This window comes from Entamoeba histolytica, genomic scaffold (assembly GCF_000208925.1).
Source record: "Entamoeba histolytica HM-1:IMSS scf_1104750517341 genomic scaffold, whole genome shotgun sequence".
Lineage (NCBI taxonomy): Eukaryota > Evosea > Mastigamoebida > Endamoebidae > Entamoeba > Entamoeba histolytica.
The window spans coordinates 8325-28605 of NW_001914879.1; the positions used below are offsets into that span (position 1 = coordinate 8325).

Here is a 20281-nt window from a genome sequence, read left to right on the forward strand (position 1 = left end):
ATTAAAAACCTTGTAATAAGAAACATGATGGGTGTCATAGAATACCGCTGAGAACACAATTAAAAATACTCTGTAGAGCTATTAGAAGACAAAGTGACAGTATTGGTCTCATCCAATAAAGGAACAATAAAAGTTAGTTCTATTAATACTTAATTAATTGTTGGTTATAATAATTTTTTATGAATAAAAGAAGCTATAAGAATTGTAAATTCAGAAAAAATTTAACTTTAGTTATTAAAATAAAATATACTTGAATTTATAACACACACGATAGTTCAGTTTGTTCCAATTTATGAAGTAAAACTTAATTTAAATTATGAGGATATTAAGACATATAATTTAACATGTATTTTCTGTGATATTTACTCCTAAAAGAGAACATAACCTCTCTGTTTGAGAGAGAGCAGTTTCAAATAATTCAGTTGAAACACCATGATCATCTATTTGTAAGTTAGGTTGTTTCACGGTAATAAAATCATCTGCTTTCACAATATTGTATTTCTGTAGTTTTGTTATTTCTTGACCAATAACTCTATCACACTCATCACAATATTGTTGTAATTCTAAATCCATCATTTCAATAATTTGTTCTGGAATAACTGGTGGTAATCCTTGTGAACAACATCTATCAACCGCTTCATTTAAATGTTTTTTTGTAATTTCTATTTGTTCTTTTAATTGTTCTATCGCATGGTCAAAATCAGAATTGAATTGGTTATAAGTATCTTCTATCTTTTTAGCTAATTAAATGAGTTTTTGTAAGTTTATATATTACGACTTATTTATCAAACTATAATCCAAAATCATTTTGTCAATGACTTGTTCTTCAATTGACATGGTGTTTTTTATTTTTTTTTTAATTTTTTTTCTTGAGTTTTTGTATTTTTTATGTTTTATAATTCATTGTAATAAAGTCAAACATAATGATGAATTTCACCTCTGATAAGTGTCTGGCTCAAAAAAGTAAATATATAAAAACTAACTTATAAGACTAAACCCAAGGCAAAACAAAATAATTAACAATATATAAAAAATACCCATTCCAATAATATCAACGTGGAACCTCGTCATATCGTTTCAAATGATTTAAAATCTTTTCTTCTGGTTTTGATAGTTAAATTAACTAAAGCGAATTAGTTTTGAAAAAAGAAAAAAAGGTTGTTTGTGTTTTTGGGTAGGAGAATAATAAGAAATTAATAAAAAATAAGAATGACTAAACTAAAGGAAAAAAAAAGGAAAACAGTTGAAATGCACTGACGTTGGTATTTTAAAGATTATATATATAAAAAGAACTGAGAACTTTTTGTATTTAATTAGATTAAGAAATGTCTGACGATGTATGCTATGTATGCAAAAAACCATTTGCAGATGATGAAGATCCAATTGAAATTATGAAAGGAAAATATCTTGTTCATGAAGATTGTTTTGTATGTGCTGAATGTGGAGAACCATTAGAAAAATATTTTATGAAAGACAAAAAATTAATGTGTAAAACCTGTGCTTGTCCAAAATGTAAAGTTTGTGGAGAAGCAATTGAAGGAAAGATTGTCCGTGTTGAAGAAGACAGATATCATCCAGATTGTTTCAAATGTCCAGAATGTGGTAATGTTATTGGAACTAATGACTACAAAATTAGAGATGGTAAAGTATTGTGTATGGCTTGTGCTGATAAACAATAAATAATACTTCAGTTTTTTCTTATTTATTTTGATTATTTTAATTTTAAAATGTACATAAAGACTTGTAAGATTGAAACTTTTAATCTTTTGAAAATAAGATTTGAGAATATTAGTTGAAAAGCCAACTATTCAAAAGGTTTGTTGTTAATAAAAAAAATAAGACGTTGTGAGATATGGCATTTCATGTTTGTCATCGAATCACATTTCCTAAAAATGTAATCTCTATTCAAGAATGTCCAATTAATTCATCTTTGATTGCATTTCAATCTAATTCTAATGTTGTTTATTTATTAAATAGTAAAACAATGAAAGAAATTGCTTGGATTGATTCACATAAATCATCAATTGTTTCTTCTTGTTGGGAAAATGACAATATATTCATTTCTTTTGAAGATGGCGCTTTGTTACATTATATTATGACTGCAAAAAATTCAGAAATATTTGCATTTATGAAAACACCTGTTCATAACTTATGTTTTTATAAGAATAAATTGTATGGGGTGATACCTTCTCCTACTAAATCCTCTATTATTCAGATTAACTCGATTTCTAAACAACCCCCTATTTTCACAACAAAAGAGATGATTACATCTATGGTTATTTCAAATGACTGTATAGTTATTTCTCTTAGAAAATCTCTTATAACACTTAATCTTCAAGGTAAAGTGTTAAACAAATATTCTTTTGATAAGAATCCATTAACATTGGTTGCTCAGTGTTGCAATTTTGAAAGAAAGTATGTACATCCTTATTCTCATATTAAAGAAACTAATATTGTCTCAGCCTTTTCTACTTCTGGAGATGTTTATTTTATTGAAGTGATAAACCATAGTCAATTGCGTTTTATGAAAAAATGTACATTGTCTAATCAATTTATTCAATCTATTGCAATTGACCCATATTCTTCTTCCTGGGACCGTCTTAACTTTTGTGTTGCTTTTGGAAATAAATGTTTGTCTTGTTCAACTTCTACTTTTGATACAGAAGAAGTCATTACAACTGAAAATCCACCAATTATTTCTCTTCTTTTTACCACGAAGAGCAGACTTTATATCTCTTCTCATTCTGGAGAAGTTATTGTAGGAGAGTGGGTTGAAAATTAAAAGTAATCTTATTTATTTATTAGTTTTATAAATTGTCCTATATTTATGACTCTGAAAAGAAAAAGGAACAAAAAAAAAATAAAATATTATAACAGGATGGATTTTTCGTTAAAATATCCAGAAATTGGTGATGAATTTGACCCAAGGTATCATGTTTTAATTCCATCAAAACAGGATGTTCAAGACCGTAGTGATAACCCTCATTGGAATTCATATGAAGAAATATTTCGTGACAACTTTCCTGTGAGAAAATTTGAAGTTCAAGAAATTCCAGGAAAGGGAAGAGGATTAATTTGTACTGATAAAATTTATCAAGGAGAAATGGTTTTCAAGGAGAAGGCTTCAGTATTTTATGAAGGTCCAGAAGAAGATGATGACATGAAGGACTCAACATATTATATGGTTAAAAGTATTTATTTTGGAACAGCGTTTTGTACTGTCCCATTAGCAATCCAACTTGGGCAAAATCCTGATCGAGTAGAAGAATTTAATGAACATGTTGATTTTATTTATCAAGATTTGTTAAAAGATGACCTTCTTGAATATCCAGTTAAACGTGAGGATATAGCTAAAATTGTTAATGGAATTCATACAAATTCTTTTGCATTAGATTTTCTTGATGGATATGCATTATTTATGGCATGTAGTTTATGTAATCATTCATGTAGAGAAAATATGGGGTGGCACACTGTTGGAGATACAATGTATTGGACTGCATTACAAGATATTGAAATTGGGACTGAATTAACAATCTCTTATACCTTTCCTTCTATTCTTCCTCATAGATTAAAATATTTTAAAGAGAATTACGGATTTTTTTGTGACTGTCCACTTTGTAGTGGACCAAGTGATCCATGGAGAGCATTTAAATGTAATTGTGGAGGAAGAATTTATCAAGAGCCTAATGGATGGATTTGTCATCAATGTCATAAAATATGTACCCAAGAAGAAATTAATGAGTTTATTAATGAAGAGACAGCTTTCAAGAAATTAAAAAAGTCAAAGAGGATTCAACATTTCTATAATAAAACAAGAAAAATGGATAATTCACACATTTATATGTTTAAAACATTAAGAAGTTTTGTCTTTGATGAGAAATGTCCAAACCCATTGATATTATTTGAAGATTGTCTTGTTCCAATTGCAAAATATCAAAGTTCATTATGTCATAGCAGATTATATTCTGCAATTCTTGAACAGTTTGGGGTTGCTCTATTAAAATATGCGAAAAAATATCCTTTTCAAAGCCAATTCTGCCAGGACAAAGCCAAGAAAATGTTTAAAACAGCATATGATTATCGTTGTTCATTAGGTATGGGAATTACTGGGTATGCAGCACAAGAATATATTGAATGTCTTGAATTGTTTGATGAACATAAATTAGAAAAATATACTGAATATGTTGAGTATTAACAATAAAAGAAAATGTTCTTGTTGTGTTATTTCTTTTAAGTTCATTGGAAACTTTTTTTGTTAATTTTAATTGAAAAAGTCAAAAGTGAATTGCTTTTTTTATATTAATTAAAAGAAATCGAATTTTTGTTAAAAAAAGTTATTTCATAAATAAATTCTTGTATTTTCTTTATCTTATAAAAGCATTTATTTTTGTATTTAACAAAATTGTTTGAATAAATAGACAGTGTTGTCAAAAATTTTCAAAAATTCAGTAATGTCGTTTTCTGTTAAAATAACTCCAACAAAAAGTCATATAACTTAAACCCATACAACAAAAAAAAAAGAATTTCATAATTTAACAAATTATCTCGTGAAATCTATATTTAGTAATAATTAAATAATCAATACAAAGAATTATAATAGTTCAATTGTTCATGAGTCTAAATAGAATAGAAAAACTGAAAATGTTTGTTCAATTTAAAAGTATTAAGAGAATAATACTTTTAAAATAACTTTTGAAAATATAACTTTCTTTTTTTTTTAACTACAAATACTCCCCCAATTTTTTTCGTTTATAACTTACAGAAATAAATATAAAATTAAAATTATTTCTACAAGTAGTTTTAATTATTTTAATCGTTATTTTTCTTTTTTTGTGAGGTTTTGTAGACCCCTTCTATTAAAGTGACAAATCACTCTCCAAAAAATTATTGAGTTAAAAAAAATGTTAGTTATAGATTGAAAAAAAGATAATTCAAAAACAATAAGTTCAAATAGAATTTTTATTTTTAATTATTCTAATAAAAAAGTAATTTTTCTTTTCAAAGTATTTTTAAACCTTATTTCTATTTTGTAAGTGATTATTTTAAATCTTCAAAAGAATCTTTATTTACTATCGGACTCATAGATGCAGATGGCGTCAAGTTATTCACCAAGAAGCCAATTTGAGAAAACAAGAAATTATATGGCTTGCCAACAAGCTATACTCATTGGCTTACTTAATGAAGAGTTCAAAGTAACTATTCAAAAGCCAGTTAAAAAGGCTTCTGTTACACAACAATATTTAAATATTAGATTAATTCAAAGAAAAAATGATGTTATAGAAATAGATCATTTTGTAGAAGAACGATGTGCTGAAAGAAAAGAACATGACATTAATTCTGGTGTATCTATAAGTGCAGCAAAACAAAGGGTAGGAAAAAATAAAATTACAGAGCTAAATTTATTATTAATTGATATTCTTAATATGTTAGGGTACACCTTCACAACAACTACATCAGAAGGGAAAAATGGTGCAATGAAAAATGAAAGTATTAAAAGTGTTTATAGAAATGGGAAATATTTATGTGGTAAAGAGGGTATTGTTAATATTGGAAAAAAAATAAATAAATATCTTTGTGAATTAATTGAAAAAAATAATGAAATTACAATTGATTATAATGATATTTCCTTAAGAGAATATATCAATAGTTTGGTATCTTTATAGTGTTAATTTACATTTATAAAATTATTTTCTTTTTAATTTATATTTTTCTTTTATTTAAGATTTGAAAGTCACAAGTAAGAAACACTTCACATAACATTGAGTCACCTTATTATTGTTTGATTATGATATTTCTATTTGTTAGAAAAAATCTTATTCAATGTTTCAAGAATATCAATGGTTATTAATTATTATAATAGAATATCATTTATTATAATAGAAGAATAAGTAATTGTAAGGGTGATAGTGTTATCCACTTGTTAGGATGTAAGTATAATTAATATTATGTGATATTGACAAAGAAAATAGACATGCATATTGTTGTTTAGACTAACAGAAAATTAGTCATCATAATATAGTGATAGTAGTATGTTCTCTCATTATAAAATAAGAAAATAAAGAAAGGTAATTTTTAATACATATTACAACCAGTTGTTAGTTATTTAAATGAAGAATAATAAAATAGATGAAATTTGAAAAGGTTTTAAGTTTAATCTAAATAAAGGAATGAAGAAAGGGTTTTCTTACTTCTCAATAATGAAAAACTAAAGAATAAATGAATAGTTGGTGGATAAACATTCTTAAAACACAATAATGTGATTAATCTCTGATAAACAAAGAATAATAGAAAATAAATTTAATAACACTTAATTAATTACTTTTTATTTATATGATTCTTTTTCTTTTACAATTTACTTTTATTTAATCTTTTATTTCAGTTAGTTGAAATGAGTAATGTTTTTTCATCTTCTTTACAGGAAAAATTAAAAGCATTATCATTAAGTGTTAGTAAAATTAAATTGTCAAATGATCAAAAAAATGTTAGAGGAACAAGTAACAGTGAAAACCAATCTTTAAAGAGAAGATATAAAGAAGATCAAAATGAAGATAAACAACACCAAAAAGAAACAACACTAAAAAATAATTTCAACTTAGAAGAAATAAAAAAACAATGCTCAACTATCCTTAAAAAAGAATCAATTAATATTCTCTTTGATTCTCTAATTAATTCTTTAGTACAATTCAATGAAACCCTATTAGACATAAATGAAGGAATTATCATTAATATTACAAATAATCATATTCACTTTGGCTATCTAATTAAAAAAATCAAAGAAATATATCAAATCAAGTCATTACTTATTATTAAAGATAATAAAATAACTCAAATTAGTTTAAAAGAGGGTCAAACAGATCATATTATTTTATCATCTTCACAACCAATTCTCTATTCAACACAAACAAGTTCTCTACTTTTAAATGGAATATCTTCTATTAACAAAAAGATGATAGAAACTTATTTAATAAAAGATGAATTAAAACCATCATTTACATTAAAACAAGTTCTTATGATAAAATAAAAATTTAAGAAGTTATTAATAAACATACCTCTTTTTATGTTTTCTTTTTTCTTAATAAACATTAATCAAAGAAATAAAAATTATAAAGTCATTAACCAAAAAATTTAATAGCAACCATACCGAATTTAATAAAGTTCTTCGAATTTAAGTGGAGCAACAGTAGTGAACTTAATATCAGCACCTTTAATAAGTTCAGCTGGTCTTGGTTGTTTTGGAAGTCTCTTAGCTGGTAATGGAAGAAGTGGTTTTCCTTCTTTCTTTAATTGAATGTTTTGCTTTCTAATGGCAGCAACAGCAGCCTTTCTTTCAAGGAAGTCTTTTTGGCATCCAGATGGTCTGATATGTTCTGGGCTAATGTGAAGTCTTTTAACTACAATTCTATTATTGACTTTCTTATTTACCATAACTCCAATGGCATGTGGATTAACATTCCAAACACGTCCAGTCTTTCCATGGAAAGCTTTGTATGGAAGACCATGTTGAATAGATGAATTACAGAGGATTGTTACATAATCACCAACTTTATATGTGTGAAGAATGGTTGAAGTGTTTGAGAGTCCATGTCCTCTGAATGGTCTCTTAAATAATTTTCTGGTTCTTCTATTTCTACCGTTAGATAATGGCATGGTTAACTAAACACCCAGTGACAGGGTTTTTTGAGTTCTCAAGGGTTCAAGTTACTAGTTTATTAATAGTTTATTATAGTTAATGTTTAGTTTCTTGGGTTTTTTTTTGGTAATTTTAGTATTTAGTATATTTTAATTATTATTTTATTAGTTATTATAAAAAAAGACAGAATTCATGTAATAAAAAACAAAAAAAAAATCAATCATTTTCTGATTCATTAAAAGCATTAATAATAGATTGTTTGTAATGACTAAACATATCTGAAGAAATGTAAAATGTTTTATTAAATCGAGTAATATATTTCTTACAACAAGTATCAAAATTAATTTCTCCATTAGTATTTAATTTTAATTCATTTGAGTTGAGATGAGGTTGAGTATTAAAGAATGGTTGATTATAAGAAGCAATGATATCATCAATTGGGAATTCCACTATAAGAACAATTAATACAGAAAGTATTTTCTAAGTAATCAGTTATTAGTCAGTTATTAATCAATTCAATATAAATATTAAAGCAAACTTTAAATAATTGAACTATCATTAATACAAAAGTAAAATATAAATAATAAATAATTGATGTTGGTAATAAAAAGACTAATAAAGCAAAGAGAATTGTACCTAATAAGAAATTGTCTTGTTCATAAACTAATGTATCAACTCTTTTACGTAAAGGATTATATTTTGTTCCCATAAATAATCTAAACAAAGAAACTATTAAAGACAGATGAGTTTGTTCCAACCCACTAAAAAATACTGATAATAACTCTATTGGTAAAAAAATTAATACCAAAGTGTCATTAAAAAAAGAAAGAATTCCTGTTATTCCTGTTATAAGAGATGCAAATGTAATAATTTTAAATATATAAAATGAAGGTAAAACAATAAATATTAAACAACCTAATAGTTATTTCTTTTTTTTTTTACTATTTAAATTTATTTAACAAACTTCTCCAAAAATGAAGGAAGAATAATGATAATGATGATAAGAAATAGTTAAAGTTAATATTAAATTTAAATCCACCAGGATTAGTTATAAACCATTTAACACTATGTTCTATAAAATTAATTAAACGAAATAATAATGGAAATACATATGAAAATATATCTACTTTATACAATATTATAAATAAACTTATTCCTAATAAATGATCAACAATAACTGCAATTGTATTTTGCATATGTTTACTTAATTTTTTATTCTTAATATCTTCAAAAAATTGTTTTCTTGATTTAATAAAATGATTATTCCATTGACTAAGTTTGAGTTGGTTCCAAAGCATATCTCGGATATTAATTTCTTCTCAGTTTTTTTTTTCTTTCATTTAATAACACAACCCTCTTTTCTTAAAAACACAATTTTCAAATAAAAAAAAAAAAAGGTCAATTATTAGATATATCCATAATTGGATTTTCTTCATACTGAGAAGTGATTATTTCAGTTTCTTCAATATGCTCTATTTCTATAATAGAGTTCATTTCTAGCATGCTCGCATTAGATTGTTCTTCTTCTAATGTGCTGCCAGAATTGAATGCGTAAAACATTAAGTCTTTCATATTTTTGATAATAATTGTTCGTAGGATTTTGGGGAAGTCTAATTGTAATTTTAGTGTTTTTAATCTTCTTGCTGATTCTTTATGTATTAATCCATTTATTGATAATATAACAGGTATTATTTCTACATATATTAATTCTCTATTATTTCTTATTTTCTCTTGTAATTCTTTGTACTTATTTATTTTATGAATATAATTTAACTCTAAATTATTATCTTGACATATAGCAACATCTATAATATATCATTTCTTTTCTGTAATATTCTGATAATATATATCTTATCTTATAGTATGGAAAGAATTGTCACTAACCAATAAATCTTTATTGTAAGTTATAACCATTTCATCATTATTAATACATTTAGGAGGATTATTAAAGTCAATAGCATCAAATTCATTAAATTGTGTAATTAATATATGTTTAAATATCTGTTTACAAACATATTCATGTTTTGATATTTGATTCTTTTTCATTACAGGACATCCTAACAATATATGACTAATAGATGCTATTGTGTTATGATAATATTTACAGTATTTTAAATCATCATTTTGTAGTATTTTAGATTTAATACTTCCTGTCATAGTTACTCCTTCTTGCATTTTTACTACTTTGAGGAATGCATTTCTTTTTATATTTAATGACCTCCAAGTGGCTACTGTTAATTTCTTATCATTGAAAGTGCCATTTGCACATCTTATATATTCTCCACATTTCTTTTCTTTCCATTCATTTAAATATCTTTCATTTAATTCTATTACATTCATTAATTCATTAAAATTAATCTTCTTACAAAATGTTTTCTTCATTCTTTTAATTATTCAATTTGGATTTTCTTTTATTATTTCTATCATTTTTCATATTCCTGTGTTTGATATTTATATTTTAAATATATTCTTAATAATTCTTTACCACATTCATCTCTTGTTGACATTAATCCTATTCCCAATTCATTTATTTTAACATATAATCTACTTTTTGGGATATTTCTACTGTATAATTGGAGTTGTATCAATGAATTTCTTATTTGTTTATCTATCTTCTCCAATTCTCATAGTTTCCATGTGACAATACAAAATCCATATCTTAATTTGGAGATTATATCACTATTAATCTTTCTTATTGTATTAAGACTGCTATATTTCATAGTATTTAATGATGATAAAATAGAAGATATATCATTTAATATTCTTGTACAATATTTGTTGATATTTACTTTATCTCCTATTTCAATACCAAGATATTTATAATGATTGTCATTAGTTATTCTTGGTAATTCAGCTAATTCTCCATTTATTTGACTATTAATATTAGTCATTATCCCACTCTTTTCTACATTAATTTTTAATCATATTCAATTAAATATTTCTTTAGTTAATTTGTGTGCTTTTCCATTTCATCGAGGTTATTAGTCATTATCTTTAAATCATCCATATACAATATGTGGTTTAACTGGACTTGTTTTTCTTCTCCATTCATTTTAATATTTAATTTGTTTATTTGTTTATCTAATTGTTTAGATAATACATCAATAGATAATACAAATAAAAGTGGAGATAGGCTGTCACCTTGTATTATTCATCTTTCTACATTAATTATACTTACTCTTTCTTGATTATAATACAAATTAAGTTGTGTATTATTTAATATATAATATATTATTAATTACTACAAGTGGGATATTAAAATATATTAAACATTGTTTAATCCATTGGTGGTTAATACTATCATATGCTTTAGAAATATCATAATATGTTTCTACCCACTTCCATTTACCCTTTAATAATAATTGCTGGATTATAGTGTTGTATAATAATCCTTCTTTTGATGCATATGTGTATTTCTTACATCCAATTTGATTTAATGATAATTGTTTTTCAATTGGATTTAGCATCAGCTGGCTTTCTATTTTCATTTTTAATATTGATGTATATATTTTTAACAGACAATTTAAGCACGTTATTTGTCTGTAATTCTGTGGGTCTAATTTATCTCCTTTTTTATATATTAATATTGTTCTTCATTGAATGAAATGAATAGGTATTTCATTAGGATTGTTTAACCATTCATTAAATAATTTTAATAAATACTTCTTTGGTTGTTCTAAATATTTAATCCAAAATCATTGTATTTTGTCAATATTATTTTACTTTCAAATTATCAATGAATTTAATATCACAGTCTAGTTCATTTAGAGTGATTATGAACATTCTATTATTAATTCTATTTTCAATTAATATTTCATATAAATTAATATTCAGGAAGTCTATATTAGTGTTAGTCTCATAGATTCCTTTCCAGAAATTAATAATGGAGATATTATCTGGATATTCATCTTCTTTAGATTTATTTAGATGTTGTCTTTTTCCATATTTCATCATTTTATAATTCAATCTTATTCTTTTCAAATTATTCTTTCTTGCTTCTATTTCTATTATTTTCATCTTTCGGAGGTATTTATAATAGTTTATTTGTTCAATTGTTTTTACTTTAATATGATATATATCATTTTCTTAATATGTATTATTCTTTTTAATTTCATATATTGTTTATTATGGAGTAAAACTCTTAATCTACATATTTTTGATTGTAATATTCTTTCTATACTTTTCTTTCCACTTCTTTCTTGTTTATTTTTATTAATGATGTTAATAGTGGAAGCTACAGATTTAATATAATGATAATAATCATCTAATGTATTGATTATTATTTCATTTTTATTAATAATATTAATTATTTGATGTATTTTCTTCTTATTGTAATAATAATTAATAAATTGTACTTCTTCTTGTTCTTTCATTTCTTCTTCTTTAAATACTTTCATTACCTCTTCTTCTTCTATTTCTTCTTTCTTGTTCATTCTAGTTATTATTTCTTTTAATTCATTATCTTTTCATTGATGTTTTATTATTTCTTCCTCCATTCTTCTATTGATTTCTCTTTTATTTTCATTCTTTATTTTAAATGTCTTCTTCAGTATTTCTTTATATTCATAACACAATTTTCAAATAAAAAAATAATAAAAATATTTTATCGGTTGTGATAAAAAACATAATAACACAAGTTTTTTAATAACAAGAATTATATTTATTGTTTTTATATTATTATTATTCATTAAAAAATGAAAGTGTTACGAGAGATAAATACTGTTAAAACAATAAGAGATATGTTAATAAAAGAAGAATGGTATAAATTTACATTATAAGAAATAAAAAAATAAGAAAAAAAAAAAAAAAAAAGAAAAGAATAAAAATATTAAAAATCAAGAAAAAAAAAACTGAAAACTAAAAATTATATTATTTAATAAATGAGAATAATAGTATTTCTTGTTATGATTTGTGTACTTACTGAAGCACAATGTAATATGAAAATGGGATGCATGAAAAAATACAGACAACGTGCATGTAAAAATGAAACAAAAAAATTAGAACGAATGGTTAAGAGGCTTGCATTTAAGAATAGAATTAATCGTAATAGACTTGCTACTATTGAGTCTACTTTTGTTTTACCAGAATTACCAGTTGACAGCGCTAGTACTACAACAAATAAAACAAATGTTTCTACAAAAAAAGAATTAACAAAAGAAGAAAAAGCAAAAATTGAATTAATAAAGAAAGACCAAACACCAAGTGAAGATAACATTTATGTTAAAGCAATGAATAGTTATTTTGCAACATTAAAACCTGTTGTTAAAGAAAAAAAACTTATTAAACGATATATTGTTCATACACCATGCACTGGAGATTTATGTAAATTCTTAAATAAGAAATTAAAAGTTCCTAAATGCAAAGATAAATTTAAACCAAGTCAATGTATGAAGTTAGGCTATAATTATAAGGCAAAAGTTCAAACTATGGCAAAACAAAAGTGTCTTCTTTAAAACATTTTTTTTTAATATTTTATTGTTTTTTATTTAACAAAATTTTTTCTTTAAAAAAAAAACTTAAAAAGATTAATTTTATTATTTAATAGAATGCAACAGAAACAAGTAAATGTTATTGAATTTTTTAGTGGAATTGGTGGATTACGTTCAAGTTATGAACGATCTTCAATTAATATAAATGCAACATTTATACCATTTGATATAAGTTTGAAGATAATATAATAAAAGGAATATCAAAATAAATATTCACAATAATTATAGATGAAATTGCAAATAAAATATACTCAAAGAATTTTAAAGAAGAAGTACAAGTAGTTTGTAATGATTATATTTATTAAAAAAGAGTAATACATAATAAATTATTTATTTAATAGAAAAATTTAGATAGCATTTCAATAAAACAAATAGAATCTTTAAATTGTAATACATGGTTTATGAGTCCACCTTGTCAACCATATAATAATTCAATAATGTCTAAACATAAAGATATTAATGATCCAAGAGCAAAAAGTGTATTACATTTATATCGTGATATTCTTCCATATTTAATAAATAAACCAAAACATATTTTTATTGAAAATGTTCCATTATTTAAAGAATCACTTGTTTTTAAAGAAATTTATAATATTCTTATTAAAAATCAATATTATATTAAAGACATTATTTGTTCTCCTATTGATATTGGAATTCCAAATAGTAGAACTCGTTATTATGTTATGGCAAGATTAACTCCTTTTAAAAATGAAATTCAATTACATCAAGAAAAAGAGTCAATGATATCAAATTATTTAGATAATAATGTAAATGAGTCTTATTCTATTCCTTCAGATTTAATTTTAAAGAAAGGAATGTTATTTGGTTTGTTTTTTAATATATTTTAAATAAAAACATTGAAAATGGATTTAATTGAAAAGATATTGTTGGTAAAGATGATAAAAGGACTTGTTGTTTTACTAAGTCATATACTAAAATTGTTGAAGGAACTGGTTCTATTTATTGTCCAATAGAACCTCATTTTATTCCAGTAAAAAAGGCTGAAGATTTACTTAATAAAAATTTAAGATATTTTACTCCAAATGAAATAAAAAAAATTCACGGATTTTCTTCTAATTTTACAACTCAAATTGATGGATTAACTGATAAACAACAATATCAATGTCTTGGTAATAGCGTCTCTTGCTTTGTTATAGCACAATTAATGGAATATTTATTCGATGACTTAAAAGAATAAATTATTATTTATTTCAACTTTTGAATTGAATTAATTTATTTTTCAAGTTAAATTGAAAATTGTTTGTTTCATTTTGGATATACCAAATAAAAATAATTTAATTTAAAAGTCCAAAACATCGAAAACTAATGATTTTCATAATTTCTAAAAAGCAAAAATGATGAAAAAAGAAAAAAGTCCTGGAGTTCCAACCAGGATGAATATCCATGATGATAAACTAATCTTCTCACTGATTTGCTTTATTATTTTATTATATAATAATAATTAAAATACTAATAAATAGAAAATAAAGAAATTAATTATTAAAGAAGATCAATGTAATTACGTACTGATACATATGACTGAGTATAAAGCATATTAGAAAAATGAAGAATTTTATTAATTGAAATTGGTTTTAACGATTTTAAATCAGATTCAATAGAAGTAGATTGAAGAAGTTCTGAATGATAAGAAACTATTAATGCACTAATAACATATAAACAAAAAGAAGGATGAGTTGCAATTAAATAGTCCATCAATTTTAAAGAATCATCTAAAGAATAAAGGGTTAAACAATAACTTTGTAACCAAGGTTCTATTACATCAATATATTGAACAATATGAAGACAAAGATCCATATCTACAATAGATAAAATACTAATTAAGGCATATTTCCAAGCTTTTTTATTTGAATAATGAATAGATTGTTTTGATAAAAATGCAATACAACAATAAAATGTATTTAATTCATTTGTTACAGACAAAAATACATTTATTAAATGTATAATTGTATTAATATTATACCATTGTTGATTTCTTTTATCAAACCAATTAACAATTGCATTACTAATTTTTTGAACTATTTTGTTTTGAGTTAATTCAATTATTGTTTGATTTAATCGAGATAAATTACAATATTGAATATATTCATCAGTATTTAATGGTTTTCTTTTTAATAGTATTGCCCATACTTTTTCTCTTAATTCTTTTTCTTCTTCTTTAAATCCTTCTACTAAAACAGATTTTCTTAGTTCAAAGAAATTTCCTATTTTATTTTTAAAAACTGAACTTATACTCTCTTCATGATAATCAATTTCAACATTTTTTAATGTTTTTAATTGTTTTATATCTTTTGGTTTCTCTTTTTCTTCTTCTTTTTTTTCTTCTTCTTCTTCAAACGCAGTGTCCCAATCACTTCCTATATCTAAAAATTCATTAGAAATATTTGGCTTTGTTGACTCTGGAGATCCAATATTAAATTCACTAATATCATTAAGTTCATCTAAATTAAAATCATTATCATATGTTGTAAGACTCATTTGATATTATATTTCATTTTTTTAGTTCTTTTAGTTAAAAATTATTTTATATTTATTTCTTTTTTTTTTTTTCTCTTTTTTTTTAATAACATTATTTTGTATCTTAATAACATAATTTTAAACTATATTTTTTAATTAAATTTACTATTAAATTAGAATTAATACAAAATTCTTCATTAATTGAATTGAAGATTTATTATTTCTGTTTTTAACCGTTTATTTTCTTCTATTACTTCTTTAAATGCATTTAATAATTGGTTTTTACTTCTTCCTATTATTTCACAAGACTTTTTAATTCTTTCAAATGGAGGAACTTGAATTTCTCTACTAGGACGAAGGACATTAATTGTAGTAAAATCAAAAGGATTAGGATGCATTTTAGATATATTTAAAGTTTCAATAAAATCAGTTTCTTTCCATCCAATATTTGATGCTTGAAAATTTTCAATTAAACAAAAGACAGACTCTATTGAAGTAATATAATAAGTTTGTTCATCAAAAGGTTTATTCATAAAAGCTTTAATATAATCAATATTTGAAGCAAAAAATGGGATATTTGCTTTAATAAGAATATAAACTAATGAAGGAAAGAAGACATCAGCAGATACAGGACCACTTTTTGGTAATGTTTTATAAATTATTAATTGAAGAAATTTTAATGAAGTTATAAGAATAATAGCTTTTTGATGAGGACTTTTATAACTATTAATTCTTCTAAGTTGTTGAATAGTAATTTCAATTCCATATTTACCTAATGGACAATCTAAAAAATTTATTTCTAAGTCTTTCAATTGAATAAATTGTAAAGCAAGAATTCTCCAATCTAAATCTCTATCTTTTTCACATGAACTTTGTATAATTTCAGTTGTTTTTTCAATTAATGGAGGCCAAATATCATAAAATATTTGATGAGTAATAATTCCTTCAAAAGTTCTTCTCATATGATCTAAATTCATTTGATTTTGATATTCTTTAGGAATTTTATTCATTATACCATTTATTACTTTTTTTATAAGAATACCTTGTTCTTCAATTGACTTATTACTAACCATTCTACTAAGGTTTTCTACTACTAATTGAATATAATTTTTAATATCATTAAATAACTTATTTTCTTCTAATTCTTCAGCAAATTGTAATGATTTATCTTCATATACTGTATAATACATCCAATCTTTAATATCTAAATTTAATTTATCTTCTTTGTATTTAATTATTCTCATATTATTCCATTTAAGTCCATTTAAATCATCAAATTTTATTCCCCAAGTACAACCTTCAATATTAAAAGGTCTTGATATTTTTAATACAGGTAAATCTCCTAATGGAGTAACAATAATACCATTTCCTATAATAGAAACTGTATCTTCTATTCCTAAACTATATGAATCTTCTTCACAAATAATTTCTGAAGGTAAATTAATATTCATATTAAATGGAAATTGTTTAAATGGATCAATACACATTTTCCATGGATATGTTTTTGAATTATGTGGTTGAAAATAAATATCTATTTTGTCTGTTATTCTAAGATAATTTCCATTTAATGTAATACCTCGTTGTGATGCTGGATGTCTTCTAATAAGATGTGTTAAATAAAATTCTATTGATGGAGAAATAGTGTGTGGTAAAAGTAATGTACATCCATATTTTAATGCTGGAAGAAGCATTTCTTTAAATAATGGAACATTACAATACATGTCATATAGTCCTGATGGTTTTTGATCTAAAAGAGCTCTTCCACCATGACAATTAATTGTAGTTTCAATAATATTATACATTAATTGTTTAGGTAATGGTTGAACTATTTCTTCAATATCTTCTTTCCATGAAGTATCTTGTTGGTATCTTGTTTTTATTGATTCTGGATTTGGTGAAGTTAATGTAATAGAAGAAGAAAGTGGTTGTGAATTATGTTTTAATTTACTCAGTGTTTTTCTCATAAAGAACAAAGTTATTAAAAGAACTTAAAATCTTCTTTTTTAAATTTAGATTTTTCTTTTTGTTATTTATTGAAAACAATTCTGGTATTTTACTTATTATAAAATCTTTTTTGTCTAAATTAATTGATTTAAATTTTCAAAAAGAACTTAAAAATAGAAAAGAAAATAAAGTTATTATTTTTTTTTTTATTTTTTTTTAAGTTAATTTACTCAAAAGTAAACTTAAATTATTTTTTTTTTTTTAAGTTTAAATAAAAAAAAAACAACAAAAGAAAATTAGAGTAGGAAATTAAATGAAGAAACAAATACAAGAGAATTAATATAAAATTAATAGATAGATAATAAAAACAGTGTAATGAAAGATTAATTTTCTATAAATGAGATGAGAATTTGATTAGAAATAATGACAAAAAAAAATCTTTTCATTAAAAAGATAACAAACTTACTTCATTCTGTTTTCGTTCTATCATTTGTTTTCTCTTTAAAGCCATTTCTTCAATTAATGAATTCCATTCTCCTGTAGGACAGGATTTAGTTAATGCAGGTTGTTCTTTCATAGTTTTGGCTTTAGGAGATTTTGATGGTACTAAAGGTTTTCTTTTTATTTCATTACCTAAAATATCATCTGTAGTTGTTGAAAGATTTATAATTTTCTTTTTATGTATTTTCTTTGATGAAGAATTTGCATAAACTTTATTTACAAGTTGTTGTGGACGAGGAGGTGGTGGTGGAATATTTAAAGAAATATCAGATTTAATTTTTGGTTGATTTATTCTAGAGGAAGTATCATTTACAATTATTTCAACAGGAGGAGAAATTGTTTTAATAGAACCAAGAGTTTCAATAAATTCATGTTTTTCTTTACCAGAAATTAATGTAGCTCTTCTTTTTTTCATTGAATTTACATTATTTTTATGTGACATAGTATAAATAACTTTTTGAGTATTAAAAACATATTTAAAATGTTCAATAAGAGTTTGTATAGCCATTGTACAATACCCTGTTTCTGTAATATCTGCTTTAGAATCATAAAGAATACAAGGAGCTAAACAAATTGCTAAATTATTAGGTGTCATTAAACTTGGTCCATTAGCAATTTTAACTGCTAATTCAATAAAATAATGAAGAACAGTTGATGCAATAGGAAGTTCACTTAATATCTTTTTCAATTTACATAAATAAATCATTAATGGAGTAGATTCTTCTTGCATTATATTAATATGAGGATTTTCATTCATTTGAATATAAACTGGTTTTAATGTTTGTATATTATCAACCATTTGTTGGTCATATTCACGGGTTGCTTCAATTATTTCTTTATATGCAGATGATGGAAATATTGGTTCTGGAAGATCTCTCATAAATTTCTTTAATGTAGCTGCAATAACAATACTATTCTTTTCTTCATATTCAATTAATAAAGGATATTTTGCATAAAGTGCTACAGTATCAGCTCTTCCTGCAAGTCTAAATATTCCAGTTGAAGAATAACCAACTGTATAAAGAAAATAAAAGATTTTATGTATTTGAAATGGTAATTCATATAAAGATAATCCTTCATGTTCTATTAATGTTTGTAATGATTGATTTGAGATAGGAATAGTTGCATGTTTAATTTTATTTTTAAGGTCATACGTTAATTGAGGAACAGTAAATTCTTTCATTGAGCGTAATTCTTCAACCGTATATTTTTCAATTGCAGTTAATCTATTTAAATCAATTGAAATATTAATTGATATTGAATAAATATCAATAAGAGTAGTTTCCATAAATTCATAAGCTTGTATACTACATAAAGCACATGCATCAATATTCTTTTTTGTTCCACAATCAATCATTGTTTTTTTAATTTGACTGATTAATGGAAATATACTTTTTTCTGCAACTTTTAATAATTCAGTTGCATTTGTAAAAGTACAACAAACATCCATTAAAGTTCCTTTAAATGCTTTTAATTTATTATTTGCATTACGAGTTATATCACTAATAAATCCTTCTGGATTTATTTGTGTTAATTGATCAAAAATATTAATTGTATCTGCTAATGCATTTGATAATGAATCGGTCATTTGGTTAATTTGATTAATACTCTTATTTAAATTTTGTAATAACTTTTTTTGATTACTTAATTCTATATACTTATCAATCTCTTTCTTAATAATTATTAATAACCCTTTGAATTATAAAACAAACTAGGTTCAGTTTTACTATACCACTCTTGTAAATCTTCTGGTTCATTACATTCAATTCTTTTCATTTGAAAATATCTTTATTTAAAGATCTCTTCTTTTTGTTTTTTTTTTATGTAATTGTTCTATAAAAATTGCTAGCAAAAAGAGTTTTAATTGTATTTTGAACATTCAAAGAACCATTTTTTTCTTTTTTTTTTTAAAAAAAAACTCCTTCTAAAACCAAATTTTTTTCATCCAAAAAAATTTTCACTTGTTTATATTTTAATGGAATGAAGTAAGTAAAATTTTTAGAACTAATAATATTTGCTTTATTTTATTATTAAAGTTTTTATAAACAAACTTTCCTTTTAATCCAAGAATTTTTATCTGTTAGAAAAAAGAAAAAAGAATTCATAGAAGAAGAGTATTTTTTGATATTATTCTTATTCTATTCATCAACAAATTAATACATAAATTAACTTTAATTTTTATGATATAAAAACACAAAACCATAACCAACTCTACTTCATCTTATGCTTTTTTTTTAGAAAT

General features: G+C 23.6%; 13 protein-coding genes across 13 annotated transcripts, besides 3 other annotated features; 7 read left to right on the plus strand and 6 right to left on the minus strand.

The window, feature by feature from the left end:
• Window positions 1-162: part of a repeat region that runs on past the window's edge.
• A 177-nt stretch (window positions 163-339) lies between these two features.
• On the minus strand, window positions 340-837 carry EHI_069050 (uncharacterized protein; the record flags this gene model as incomplete). Its single annotated transcript, XM_650186.1, has 2 exons — window positions 340-740; window positions 792-837. 2 exons carry the CDS (start codon window positions 835-837, stop codon window positions 340-342), a joined length of 447 nt encoding a protein of 148 aa, XP_655278.1.
• Window positions 838-1325: 488 nt separating this feature from the next.
• On the plus strand, window positions 1326-1679 carry EHI_069060 (uncharacterized protein; the record flags this gene model as incomplete). Its single annotated transcript, XM_650185.1, has 1 exon — window positions 1326-1679. One exon carries the CDS (start codon window positions 1326-1328, stop codon window positions 1677-1679), a length of 354 nt encoding a protein of 117 aa, XP_655277.1.
• Window positions 1680-1984: 305 nt separating this feature from the next.
• On the plus strand, window positions 1985-2782 carry EHI_069070 (uncharacterized protein; the record flags this gene model as incomplete). The annotated part of the gene is made up of 1 exon (XM_650184.2): window positions 1985-2782. One exon carries the CDS (start codon window positions 1985-1987, stop codon window positions 2780-2782), a length of 798 nt encoding a protein of 265 aa, XP_655276.2.
• A 96-nt stretch (window positions 2783-2878) lies between these two features.
• EHI_069080 (uncharacterized protein) lies at window positions 2879-4195 on the plus strand (the record flags this gene model as incomplete). The annotated part of the gene is made up of 1 exon (XM_650183.1): window positions 2879-4195. The coding sequence occupies one exon, from the start codon at window positions 2879-2881 to the stop codon at window positions 4193-4195; it is 1317 nt and encodes a 438-aa protein (XP_655275.1).
• An 895-nt stretch (window positions 4196-5090) lies between these two features.
• On the plus strand, window positions 5091-5663 carry EHI_069090 (uncharacterized protein; the record flags this gene model as incomplete). The annotated part of the gene is made up of 1 exon (XM_650182.2): window positions 5091-5663. The coding sequence occupies one exon, from the start codon at window positions 5091-5093 to the stop codon at window positions 5661-5663; it is 573 nt and encodes a 190-aa protein (XP_655274.2).
• Window positions 5664-6388: 725 nt separating this feature from the next.
• On the plus strand, window positions 6389-7021 carry EHI_069100 (uncharacterized protein; the record flags this gene model as incomplete). Its single annotated transcript, XM_001913467.1, has 1 exon — window positions 6389-7021. One exon carries the CDS (start codon window positions 6389-6391, stop codon window positions 7019-7021), a length of 633 nt encoding a protein of 210 aa, XP_001913502.1.
• A 103-nt stretch (window positions 7022-7124) lies between these two features.
• On the minus strand, window positions 7125-7662 carry EHI_069110 (60S ribosomal protein L21, putative). Its single transcript, XM_650181.2, has one exon. The coding sequence runs from the start codon at window positions 7645-7647 to the stop codon at window positions 7147-7149; it is 501 nt and encodes a 166-aa protein (XP_655273.1). The 5' UTR covers window positions 7648-7662; the 3' UTR covers window positions 7125-7146.
• Window positions 7663-7846: 184 nt separating this feature from the next.
• Window positions 7847-8928, minus strand: EHI_069120 (N-acetylglucosaminyl transferase, putative; the record flags this gene model as incomplete). Its single annotated transcript, XM_650180.1, has 3 exons — window positions 7847-8110; window positions 8169-8545; window positions 8595-8928. 3 exons carry the CDS (start codon window positions 8926-8928, stop codon window positions 7847-7849), a joined length of 975 nt encoding a protein of 324 aa, XP_655272.1.
• Window positions 8929-9013: 85 nt separating this feature from the next.
• Window positions 9014-10022: a repeat region.
• Window positions 9944-12197: a repeat region.
• Window positions 12198-12510: 313 nt separating this feature from the next.
• On the plus strand, window positions 12511-13099 carry EHI_069130 (uncharacterized protein; the record flags this gene model as incomplete). Its single annotated transcript, XM_650176.2, has 1 exon — window positions 12511-13099. The coding sequence occupies one exon, from the start codon at window positions 12511-12513 to the stop codon at window positions 13081-13083; it is 573 nt and encodes a 190-aa protein (XP_655268.2). The 3' UTR covers window positions 13084-13099.
• Window positions 13100-13176: 77 nt separating this feature from the next.
• On the plus strand, window positions 13177-14317 carry EHI_069140 (DNA (cytosine-5)-methyltransferase, putative; the record flags this gene model as incomplete). The annotated part of the gene is made up of 4 exons (XM_650175.2): window positions 13177-13291; window positions 13348-13400; window positions 13461-13944; window positions 14001-14317. 4 exons carry the CDS (start codon window positions 13177-13179, stop codon window positions 14315-14317), a joined length of 969 nt encoding a protein of 322 aa, XP_655267.2.
• Window positions 14318-14619: 302 nt separating this feature from the next.
• Window positions 14620-15615, minus strand: EHI_069150 (uncharacterized protein; the record flags this gene model as incomplete). The annotated part of the gene is made up of 1 exon (XM_001913468.1): window positions 14620-15615. One exon carries the CDS (start codon window positions 15613-15615, stop codon window positions 14620-14622), a length of 996 nt encoding a protein of 331 aa, XP_001913503.1.
• Window positions 15616-15791: 176 nt separating this feature from the next.
• Window positions 15792-17558, minus strand: EHI_069160 (uncharacterized protein; the record flags this gene model as incomplete). The annotated part of the gene is made up of 1 exon (XM_650189.2): window positions 15792-17558. The coding sequence occupies one exon, from the start codon at window positions 17556-17558 to the stop codon at window positions 15792-15794; it is 1767 nt and encodes a 588-aa protein (XP_655281.2).
• Window positions 17559-17983: 425 nt separating this feature from the next.
• Window positions 17984-19815, minus strand: EHI_069170 (RhoGAP domain containing protein; the record flags this gene model as incomplete). Its single annotated transcript, XM_650188.2, has 2 exons — window positions 17984-19707; window positions 19752-19815. 2 exons carry the CDS (start codon window positions 19813-19815, stop codon window positions 17984-17986), a joined length of 1788 nt encoding a protein of 595 aa, XP_655280.2.
• Window positions 19816-20281: the final 466 nt, after the last annotated feature.

What these genes read in the sequence shown, in the direction of transcription:
- EHI_069110 (XM_650181.2), bottom strand. Translation starts at nt 7,647, where the DNA reads ATGCCATTATCTAACGGTAGAAATAGAAGAACCAGAAAATTATTTAAG.